The sequence below is a fragment of the Syngnathoides biaculeatus genome, chromosome 4, assembly GCF_019802595.1.
Source record: "Syngnathoides biaculeatus isolate LvHL_M chromosome 4, ASM1980259v1, whole genome shotgun sequence".
Lineage (NCBI taxonomy): Eukaryota > Metazoa > Chordata > Actinopteri > Syngnathiformes > Syngnathidae > Syngnathoides > Syngnathoides biaculeatus.
In genome coordinates, this window is record NC_084643.1 from 30,571,226 (window position 1) to 30,583,709 (window position 12,484).

General features: G+C 43.0%; 1 protein-coding gene across 1 annotated transcript in view; it reads left to right on the top strand.

Annotated features, from left to right (window-relative positions):
• Positions 1-12,415, top strand: part of bin3 (bridging integrator 3) — a 41,811-nt gene extending 29,396 nt beyond the window's left edge. Inside the window, exons 7-9 of the mRNA XM_061816867.1 lie at positions 6,249-6,390; positions 8,292-8,426; positions 10,090-12,415. Coding sequence (XP_061672851.1) covers positions 6,249-6,390; positions 8,292-8,426; positions 10,090-10,236 — 424 coding nt within the window. The 3' untranslated portion in view covers positions 10,237-12,415. The remainder of the gene's footprint in view (positions 1-6,248; positions 6,391-8,291; positions 8,427-10,089) is intronic.
• Positions 12,416-12,484: the final 69 nt, after the last annotated feature.

Here is a 12,484-nt window from a genome sequence, read left to right on the forward strand (position 1 = left end):
TATCCCAGCTATCAACGGGCAGAAGGCGGGGTACACCCTGAACTGGTCGCCACCCAATCGCAGGGCACATAGAGACAGTCACACTCACAATCACACTTACGGGGAATTTCGAGTGTCCAATTAATGTTGCATGTTTTTGGGCGGTGGGAGGAAACCGGACTGCCCGGAGAAAACCCACACAGGCACGGGGAGAACATGCAAAAACTCTAGACAGGCGGGACCAGGATCGATCCCAGTACCTCAGAACACTGTGCCGCCTCAGCTGTATATTTTAGAGCAAATTCAATATGAAATCAAAAGCCATGGATAGTAGTGACAGCCAAATATTTAATCATACAAGTGTTCAATTTACATATGTTAAAAAGGCATTTCGTGTGGTGTGTGTGTGTGGGGGGGGGGGTAATTGTTTAGAGATTTTCTGCCAAAATGAAATGAACAAATCCATATAACTAAAAATATGTAGACACACCTTTTGGATCTGGCCGCCATGTATAGCGTTAAACACCTGTGCTTTGGATGCTCACTGAGCTGAAGTCTCACATATGATGACTAGTCAACCTCAGAGTATTCGTTTCAAATTCAGATGGTTTTTTTTTTTTTTTTTTTTTTGTCGGTTTCCAAACGGGCGTTTAAGTGTTGAGGTTGCTCTGCAACTGTGTCTATGGACCTCAGGGTGTTTGCTGTTGCTTTCTTTCCAACGTAGCGGCATGTGTGAGTTTTGATCAACAAAGCATAAGGCAAGTTGCAGCAGATCAAACTCCCACTCACCTTCGTCACACACACACGCATGCACGTGTACAGGCACACACACACGGTGAGGAGGCCAAGTGCTCCTAAAGCAGGTGGAAGCCGCTTTGCATGCACACTTTATATTTAACTAAACTTCCCCCCTCTCTAACCCTCTTCACTTTGGAAGTTGGCGAGTAAACAATTCCTCCTTCCGTCCTTCTTGTGGTCTGGTGTGTATTTTTTGCACTTGTGAGTTATGTGATGGCGCTGGCGAGTACGGACAGCCAGCTTCCTGGACCGAGGGTGTTTAGACCAGACTTTGGCTTGGCGTGACTGGTCGGTCTGCCCCATTTGTGGACTGGCACAGCCTCAAAAACACACATTCTCAGCCAGATTCTATTTTCGTCTTGTCTGTTCACCCCACACCCTGACCTGTTACGGGGGCCGAGGTGAGTGTGCTCTTGCCCCCTGAGCCAACCACCCCCTGACACGTGGTTGATCACCCATTCACTTGAACTAGTGCTGGTCCTTCACTCATTTGACACTAGAGCCATCATAACCACAGCCCAGGGCTCATTTGTGGCCCATTGCTATTGTCGTTCGGATCCTCGATCCATAACGTAGGTAATCTTTCCATCTCGGCAACGATCGAAGAACGTTGCTTTGTTATTTTTTTCTTCAGAAAAAAAAGTTGCTCCGTGATCACTCTATCCCTCAAAGGGACGAAACCCTTCATGTGCGCGTCCTTAAAAATAATTGTCACGGTCATCTGACTGAAGCCCAAGTCTTTATGTGCATCATGTCCGTCGGCGTTACAGTGAAGAAAATAAGTATTTGAACACCCTGCTATATTGCAAGTTCTCCCACTTAGAAATTATGCAGGGGTCTGAAATTTTCATCATAGGTGCATGTCCACTGTGAGACTGATAATCTAAAAAGAAAAATCCAGAAATCACATTGTATGATTTTTTTTTTTTTTTTTAACGATGTATTTGTGTGATACATCTGCAAATAAGTATTTGAACACCTGTCTATCAGCTAGAATTCTGACCCTCAAAGACCTATTAGTCCACGTTTAAAAGTCCACCTCCACTCCATGTATTATCCTGAATCTTGTGTGAGGTCGTTTGCTGCATAAAAGACACCTGTCCACCCCATACAATCAGTAAGACTCAAACTTGTAACGTGGCCAAGACTAAAGAGCCGTCCAAAGACACCAGAGACAGAATAGTTAAACTCCACACAGCTGGAAAGGGCTACGGAGAATTTGCCAAGCAGCTTGGTGAAAAAAGGATCCACTATTAGAGCGATCATTAGAAAATGGAAGAAGCTAAACATGACGGTCACTCTCAATCGGAGTGGAGTCCCATGCATGATATCCCTTCGTGGGGCCTCAATGGTCCTTAGAGAGGTGAGGAATTAGCCCAGGACTACATGACAGGACTTGGTCAATGATCTGAAAAGAGCTGGGACCATCGTTTCCAAGGTGACTGTTGGTAATACATTAAGACGTCATGGTTTGAAATCATGCATGGCACAGAAGGTTCCCCTGTTTAAACCAGCACATGTCAAGGCCCGTCTTAAGTTTGCCAATGACCATGTGGATGATAAAGAGGAGTCATGGGAGAACGTTTTGTGGTCAGAGGAGAACAAAATTGAACTTTTTGGTCATAATTCCACTAACCGTGTTTGGAGGAAGAGGAATAATGAGTTCCAGCCCAAGAACACCATCCCTACTATGAAGCATGGGGTGGTAGCATCATGGTTTGGGGGTGTTTTTCAACACATGGGACAGGACAACTGTATTAAGGAGAGGATGACCGCGGCGATGTATTTTGATTTTGGGGAACAACCTCTTTCCCTCAGTCAGAGCATTGAAATGGGCCAACACACACACCCAGGAAAACCAAGGAGTGGCTCCATAAGAAGCATATCAAGGTTCTTGCGTGGCCTAGCCAGTCTCCAGACCTAAACACAATAGAAAATCTTTGGAAGGAGCTGAAACTTCATGTTTCTCAGCGACAGCCCAGAAACCTGTCTGATCGAGAGAAGATCTGTGTGGAGGAGTGGCCAAAATCCCCTCTTGAGTGTGTGTAAACCTGGTGAAGAAGTACAGGAAACATTTGGCCTCTGAAATTGCAAACAAATGCTACTGTACCCAATATTGACATTGGTTTTCTCAGGTGTTCAAATACTTATTTGCAGCTGTATCACAAATAAATCATTTAAAAAATCATACATTGTGATTTCTCGTTTTTTCTTTTTAGATTCTCTCTCACAGTGGACATGCAGCTACCACGAAAATTTCAGACCCCTCCATGATTTGATGAGTGGGAGAACTTGCAATATAGCAGAGTGTTAAAAATACTTATTTTCTTCACATCCTTTCTATGTTTTTTAATTTTTATTTTTTTTAAATGATGTCAAGCTTTGATTCCATGGTTAAAAAAAAAAAAAAAAAAAACAGCTTTCTTCTTTTGGGACAAAATGTGTAAAAAGGTGGGCGAAAAGGGCAAATAAACTCCCAGCGCACAAACACAAATAAGCCAAATGCATGAGCGAAGCACAAACACTTTAGTGCTGGGGCCATAATGGCGGACAAGACTCAGGTGTCGTAAAGTCGAGACCGTCTTTAATCGAGAACTCCGTGTACGCTGATCATCTTCATATGCCATCAAGGTAAAAGTGATGTTTACTATTCATTTATCCATGTTAAAGTATAGTTATTCCTCATAAATTAGCTTTAGATCATGGTTTTCGAGATCGCTAAAGACACCAAAAAGGAATTTACAGCTCAAACACCTCTCTAGAAAATAGCAGTGAATAAACTTTGTCAGAGAAGCAAAAACGGTTTCTTGCACTTTCTGCTCTGAAGGTCTGATTTATCAACATATCACTTTATTGATCCTTATTTAAATGCTTAATACAGATCGTCTTTTTTTTTTGTTTGGTTCTGAATGTGGAGATCTGTTCAGTGGATGGGTGGATCAATTCTAGTAGGTTTCGAGGTGTACGACCACCTAGATTATTTGCGATTGGCTGGCACCAGTTCAGGGTGTACCCTGCCTCCTCCCCAAAGATAGGTGGGATAGGCTCCAGGACTCCTGCGACCTTTCTAAGGATAAGCGGCTCAGGAAATGGATGGATACCAAGAATCTACTGTATAATTGCTTAGAGTATCTTTACCTCCACTGATGGATCACTTTTGGTGTTTCATAAATTGAGGGTGAAGAATGTCAAAGTGGCCCTTGCACCATTAACTATTACAGTACGTGGGTTTTGGAGGAAAAGGGTTGGACACCCCCGTTCTACCCGTCTGAGTCACACAAAGAGTCCTGAATGTAGGAGCGAGACGTCAGCATCCAAGGGAGAGAGTACTTGAAACTCTTTTTACAAGATGAATGAACACGAACAACAGGCGGCAAGCACGGTGTGTCATCCCAAAATTTCCCTTTGCTGAAAGGTGAATTGCGCGCGTGAGAATCCACTGAGCCTCAGCGCAGTTTGAGATCCGTTTGCTTTGCTGTGTCATAAATCGCCCATTGTAGGGGAGCCGTCATGCCTGCAGGGCAGTTACATAATCCCCTGGTGCTGCAAGCATGTGCACACTGAAGCACAGATAGTAGACTTGAGGATCAACATCCACCCCGGCCATGAACTGGGTCACAGTGGTTGTTTATAAATAGTGCTGGAGCGTGGGCCGCAGGGCTGGGCCGGGCCGAGCTCCGTGATGTCACTCCAAAAGGCCACTCCTTGCTCCGCTTCCTGTCGGAAACAATCCCCGCTTGTCTGAAACCGAGCGCCGGCGCACGTCACTTTTTACTCGCCCTCTCGTAAGAAGCATAAGGGAAGCTAGCGTGGCACTTTCGCAATCGCAGGTTCATCGTGGCTCCCGCATCAGGGGCAAGGGTTGGTTGGCGCACAGAGAGGAAACGTCAATCAGGAAGCCCACTCGTTCACCGGCTGATAGCACCACTGGCAGCATATTACGATCTCTTGTTGCAGAGTGAGAGCTCTGCTGCTAAAATATTTTAAATGAGTCATTCAAAAAAAACACACACAAAAAAAAAAACATTTTGTACATTTCGGTCAGTGACTCACCTATTGTAGACACCTCTGTGAATCATTTTTGTGGCTTTTTTCAGTCACTGGTTTCTTTGCTCCATTTCCTGTTCTACAGTAATCTGTCTTTGTTCTGATGTACTTTGTAATGGGATTTTTTAAAAATAAACTCATTCAATATCGATGATGCATTTTGAGTCTTTATTATTATTGCATATGATTTATTATGGGTTGTGGTTCAATCACCTGTATGCAGCGTGGGTTCAGTAGTCTGTTCCCCGGCACCCAAATAGAATGTGTAGGGAATATTTTTGTCTTATTTAATATTAAGATGTAATTACATATATATACACATTGAACACCCACATGTTTACAGATCAGCATTCACCTGTTCACAAACCTTTGCTATCCCTGTTCACATATTCTTATTAAAAAATGTTGCAAGCCATCCCCTGCTTGTGTGTGTGTGGGGGGGGGGTATTTTTGTTCATGGCACTTAGAACAGGCATTAATTATTCACATATTTTCTCAATTTGTGTTCAGCCCAGTCATTATCCTATATGTGTGTGTGTCATGAATTTAATCTGTTACTATTTTTTGGCTGTGTGGGTCACTGATTATTTTTCAAAAAGATGTTTTTTTTCCATCCATAGCAGCCTATCAACTAATTTACCTGGTTTCTAGTTTGTTTTGTTGACATTTTTTTGCAGGTTAAATATGCTTAGAAGCAGCTTTTATTTGTATTATGTTTACTGACAAATTACAGTTAGTTAGAAATTAATCCCAAAGGGAATAGAGGTTAAGTTATTGATGTTAAACTGTCAAACATGCTTTATCGAGAATGAATTAAAAGCTTTCTTTAAAGGGCCAAAGTTTAGATTAATTTTATATTCATTTGCTGTTTATTTTCATCAAAGGGAAAAGGGCCAAGGCCATATATAGATACAGTATATACTGTATAGTGTGAGCGTCACATTACATATACAGTTTATAATATTACACATATTTAACTCCATCATGGTTTATATTGCATCTTCCTAAACAAAGTCGTATATGACCTGAGCGTCTCCCGTTGAAAATCTGCACCAACAGCGCAACAAGTCCCGTGATGAAGTGCCCGATTCTGTTGCTAAGTTACAGCTGAGTGTTCTCCTATTTTTAGTGCCCGGACCAAGATACTCGTCGTAAGAACATACTTTTCATTAGAAAAGATGGTAATTGTCTGAAAATGAGAAGAGTGTCATGCCTTTTTGAACTACAATAATGAGATAATACGCTGTCCTCCAGGGGTTTTAAGAAGTACCTCGACAAGGAATGTTATTTATTCATAATGACTTTTATTACCATTCTTTCCAATATGAAATGCTTGTCTGCGCATTTAATGATTCACCAATAATTTTTATGATTTGCTGAAAGTCTACCTCTCGTCATTGTGTCTCGTGCTGTTGTATTCTCAGGTACAGCGCCGTCTTCCCCAGCCTCAACATGGCGGTGAAACGCCGCGAGCAGACCCTGCAGGACTACAAGCGCTTGCAGTCCAAAGTGGAGAAGTATGAGGAGAAAGAGAAAACCGGGCCCGTGATGGTGAAACTTCACCAGGTATGGCGCGATTAGCAGGTCCACTGGATGGCACCCCCTGCCTGCAGCGAAGCAGAGTTCAGCCACTGTTCGGCGATGCGCGCGTCAAGTGGGGAAAAGACGCAAATGCTGACTGGAAATAGTCGAGCACATCCGCGTACAGTACATGTGCGCTCCTTCACCCACGCGAGCTAGCGGGCTCTCTCTCAAGTTTTCAAAAAGCCACTGCTGCACATCTACAGGCCCGTAATTGAGAACTGGAGACACACACACACACGTGCACGCAACGCAACGCCATTACTAAAGCGCACGCGTTCACGGATAGCGTTGGCTAAGCTATCGCCCGCTAACGCATCCTCGCATGGAGATCCACCCACACACTTTCAGGAAAAGCACCGTCAGGGGAACAAAGACTTGAAGAGGCCCCTGGGCGCCTGCCCCTTGCGTTCCCCGGGGTCTCAAAGAAACGATGCGAGGAAAAAAAAAACACATGGATGCCATTTCATTTTCAAGTCATCTCTCCGAGGTGAAGTAAAGCTTACCGTCACAAACGCGGCGCAAAGTAACCAACAATATGCTCCATTTTAAATATAAAATCTCTCCCCTTAATAGCAAGTCTCACCCTCTCGCATATTTATGGTGCGTCGGGTGCCTACAGTAGACTGACTCCCTACTAATACATTCACACACGCGCACGCACAGCTCTGTGGTGCTGGAGTCCACTCACAGCCAAGTCTGCCCACATTACCCACTCCTCCTCACTGTGCTCGTGATTACAGCCTTTTTTGCAGCTCTTCTCCGTGGGAATTAGGCAAATATCGTTCTCGACAAAAAAAAAAAAAAAAAAAAAGAGCGGACACCAGTGACGCCTCGCATGCAGTGACTTTGGTGAAAATGATCTATATTTTCCATAACGTCGCCTTCCAGTAGCAACTGTTATTAACACATTTTTGGGAGGATTTGTGTGAGCAATGCAAAAAAAATTTGGTAATTTATTTGATAAACCATACCACAAACTATTGTTATTGTACAACACAACAGCAATACATTTAAATTCATTTTGTGATCACACCTGTGATGTAAAATACTTGGCTCAATGAAAAAAGAAACATTTCTGTTTTAAAATAAAAAATGGGGCTCCACAGTATTACACCTTATAGAAAAAAACCCATACAGTATTAAAATAATTGAAGAGAATGTGAAGAAATAAACTGTAACTCATGATTTCATGCATTACTTTAAAGGGTTTGTATGTCTCGTTTGTGTACTTCATCCGTCGGCGACAGTATAATATATGGAAATGTACATGTGCATAAATTGGATGAAAATCAGAAGAAGGCCGTTGCAACTTAACTACAGTGGAGTTATATTCGTCCTTTTAAACAGATGATAAAGACTTTACTGTTTGCCAGTGAGCATCGTGTATCCTGTCTGAATGTGTTGTGACCGTTTGCATAATTAAGTACCGTATTTTCCACACTATAAGGCACACCGCATTATAAGGCGCACCTTCAATGACTGGCCTATTTTAAAACTTTTTTCATATATAAGGCACACCTTTTGGGAAAATGAAAGGCTATTCGGTGCGCCTTATAGTGCGGAAAATACGGTACCTTAAGTACTGCAACATGGTTGCTAGTTACGTTGGCCTGCCTATGTTTTTTCCCCATTGTGTGTTAGCATTAAGCTTGGAGATTTTATTTGGCAGTCACGTGGTTTAATTTAATACCTGATGTGCAATTTTCTTTGTTTTATGTTTACTTTGACATTCAAATTCCATGCACAGCTAGAAGCCCCCTTTTTTTTAAGAGGAAAAAAAAAGGATTTACTATTTGCCAAGCTGCTGTTTGTAGAAGTTTGCCGCCACCATCAGGCACTTGTAACTTGCAACTTGACCTATACCGCCTCCACTCACCCCGCAGGCCAGAGAGGAGCTGCGACCAGTCCGGGAAGACTTTGAGGCCAAAAACAAGCAGTTGCTGGACGAGATGCCCAAGTTCTACCACAGCCGCATCGACTACTTCCAGCCCAGCTTCGAGGCGCTCATTCGGGCGCAGGTTAGTTGACCGTACCGTGTCGTCACGTCCTCTGACCGACGGTTAAGTAAGTGAGCGTGTAAACCCGGTGGCGCGTCTCCCTCGTAATGGGATTAAACAACACCACCCCCCCCCCCTCCCCGATGGCGGCCCACACTGGGCCGTTCGACTCGGCAGAGCCTCATCTGTCTGGCTCCGTCTCAGCCCCAAACCTGAGGCTTCTCTTTACCCATCTGCCCCCCACCCTCCCCTCTGGAGCCACCCTGGCCTTGTCATTTCCTCCGTGGCACGCTCCTGATTAGCAAATGAGATTATCTCAAATCTGCGCTTTGAACTTTCAGGATAAGGACAATCGAATCTTTCAATTAGCTCCAAAAGTTCGGAAATGAAAGGGTGGAAGACGCACGTCGGGCGTCTTGAAGCGGTCGCTCTGGAGGAAATGCAATTGACCGTCGGTGTCCCATGAATGAGCGCTTGCGCGCATACACGGGCTGGCGCATGTGGGTGGCCGCTGCACCTCCCTCGGTCTCATCCTCCACTTCCCCCTCCGACACCGCACGCACAAAGGCGTCCTTTGTTCGCAGCCGCCCGCTCCGCCGCCGCGAGTGCCGTCCAGCGGCGCTTTTCGAGACGCGCGGTCCCACCCGTCCACCTTGTGCGCACGCGGCTTACTTGACACGTTTGGCTTTAAAAACAAAAAGAAAGGATGATTCCCTCGTGATTGTCTTTGTGTTCTTAAACGTGGCGTACGAGCTCATGCTGGGAAGTTGTGGGGACCGGTTAAATTTGTTGTTTTAATAACACTAGCGTGACCACGTTTCACCACTTGGAAATGATTTCTAAGGTTCAACTGGCAAGTATTTCATTCCTGATCCTTACATAATAGTCTTCTACAGGATACTGTACTCTATTATGTGATTTATTGTCAGTGAGGGTAAATAAAGCTGGTTTTTATATAGCGCATGTGAAGTTTTGGTTTCAAGCGTATCTGATGTCAGGTTGAAAAGCACACAGTTGCGGCACTTGACCACCTTCTCTGGTTTCTGTGTTAAAGACAAAATATGGTCCTCTGTACTCTGAACCTTTTAGGGATTATCTGGCTGTGCAACCCCAAACAGTTTTTTGTCATTGTTTTCAGAAGTCGTCACTCGTGTTCTGTTGGGGTTGGGGGCGTAGGTGAGGGTAGGTTGGGGAACATTGCCCGCTTAATACTCGATTGGCAGGCAACCAGTTCAGGGTGTATCCCGCCTCCTGCCCGTTGACAGCTAGGATAGGCTCCAGCACTCCCCGCAACCCTCGTGAGGATAAGCAGCGAAGAAAAAGAAGGGATGAATCTTCCGCCCTTGTCGTTTTGGGACTTCTGCAAAATGCTCCATCATCCCTCCCTCTTCTGCTGTCGATGATGATCAACCTCTCCTCGGGGGGCCCTAACTATGCAAATCCACGGCCATAGCCAACCCCTCCCCCCTTCCCACCCCAGTAAAGTTGGTCTCGAACCGCCACCGGGTAGGCCACCCGGAATTGTTATTGTTTACAAATGTTATGAAAAGGTCTATAGGACAAGCAATGGTATCAGCAAAAAAAAAAAAAAAAAAAAAAAGCAAGCAATTTATAAAGATTAAATGCAAATGTTTTGGACTTTCAAGTTAAATACAACAGTACTGAACCATTTTCTTCTCCGCAGGTTGTGTACTTCACAGAAATGTACAAAGTCTTCAGCGAGCTGACGGAACAGATCGACCAGGCGGGCCTGACCGACGAGCAGAGGCAGAGGGAGAACGAGGCCAAGCTCAACGAGCTGCGCGCCCTCTCCATCGTGGCCGACGACTGAACGCTTTCGCTCGGAGTCCTCGACGCCGCTCGTTTTGTCCGATGCCACGTTAACAAAGCCATCAGCCGAGACCGGTGCACGCTTCTACCGCATTAAAATAGCGGCCGTCCTCCTGATACTCTAATTAGTTGCCGGGTGCGTCATTCTGTGAATGCCTCCTCAAGTCATCTCCCGTTTCCCCAACAAGAAAGTCGAGTGCCATTCGAGACAGTGGCCGCTTATCCACTAGAACTGGGTTGCTGACGCAAACAGCAGCCTCTAACCAGAGTCATTCAGATAAATGCGTTTGCAGAAGGGTTTCAAAGGGGTGGAAAAATTCTCTGCAAATATTCCAAAATATTATATTCAAATTCTATGGGAAAGAAATGCAGCTGCTGGGGAACTTTAACGAAGGTTTCATATTCTAGCATAACTATATAAACACTTTGTTTTGACATACTTGAAAAGCGAAACCATTAAACGTGTTGGTTTCAACAGATGAATGTGGAAATACAATTTTTTTTTTTAATTGAATGATTAATTCTCATTGAAGAGCAAAATCAAATATTACTCACCCTGAAAATCTGGTTGTTTTAGTCTATATAAGGCTAAAATGTAATTTCCCCAGAGATATTTAAAGTTTCAATTTTTTTTTATTCATGATTTATTTTTTTAACTTCCTTTTAATTTCCGTGGAAATTTTCCAACTGAAAATTCCACAAATTCTGGCGCCTTAGTGGAGTGACCTCAGTTCATCGTCGTGCGGCCATTTGAACTCTGCTTCGGGTGCTGCGTTTTTGGTTAGCAACAGTGTAAATGTGCAGCCATTGCGATACACACTTGTATGTTGAGTATAATTACTCCAAATCATAGATGCTATTATTGTCCCACAGCCTATGCTCTGACCATTTGCACTCTGTTGCTACCCAAATTAGCAGCACCCTATTGGACGTTCGTTCGTTAGCGTTGTGTGTGCCCACGATCGTTTTGTTCTGGTGCGATTCTGGCCTTTCTCCATAATAAGCTTTTTATTTTGTCTTAAACTTCACTCTGTCAGTTGTAATGTAGGTGGTAATTTTATTATTTTTTTTTTTTACCTGAAGCGTATCTGTAGTATGCCACTATTTGATGTTCATTTATGTAAAGGTAAGCAAACAATCCCTCTTCCTGTATATGGATCAATATGGTTCAATATTTTATAACCCTACCACCACCAAACACCTGACAAGTTTTTATCGGGTTTCTGTTCCCCTCATACGTTTCCGTTTTCTTTGATGTGGAAAGTGTACATCAGGAAGTCTGTTGCTTCGCCACACTGCAAAAATCTAGCTTGGCGCTCCCTCTAGTGGCAAGAAACGGACTTGTCTGAAAAGCGTCCAAACTGTCCAAGTGCCGTGAGGACCAAAGACTGTGTAAAAGGTCACAAATGCTCCTACTTTGTGCTTCACATCGTCATATAATTGCCTTGTCTTTGACTAAATGTGTTGTACATTTTTTTAACTTAAAATATTGATTAATGAAGGTGTCCATGTAGCTAATGAAGGGTTTTTCTTGTTACTATACTTTGAAGGAGTAATAGGGACACACTGAAAACAAAATACCAAGAATAAGAAATCAGAATTACAAGAGAGAACGGGAAATGTATGAACTCGATATATTTCACATTATACCTTATATACTGACTTTTTTTAAACTTTATTTTAATATTGCAGTTTTTGTACTCATAACTAATCTTACCTTTTTTAAAAAATTATGACTATGTAATAAGGAATTTTTCTCAACTATTGTTCTCATAGCCAAACAGTGGTAATTTTACACTTCTATGTCACTTTTTGATTGTAAAATCACAATTGTGGTTTTGCAACTTTCCCCACTAAACCAAATGACCTTAAATTAACACATTTTACCCAACTATTATTTTGTTATAGCAACATAACTGAAAAAAAAAAGATTCTAGTTCTGTACACTTTTTTTTTTAAATTTTATTAGACTAACAACCCCTTCTTTATTGTAATAGGTTTTTTTCTTGTATATTTGCATTTTGTATTCAGTGTGACCGTAATACTCCCTTGAAACAATATAATTTATTTTTTACACCCAGGAAGTAGTTTTCACAGAGGGCTTTATTCCAGTTTGTAAGCATAATTTTGGTGACAATGTTTTTGCGTACAATCAGCAAATAAATGATCTGAGAACTTCACTGACTGGTTCTTGCAGTTGTTCTAGATCACCACTTCATGAGTGTCCTTTCAAAAGTGGAGCCAAAATA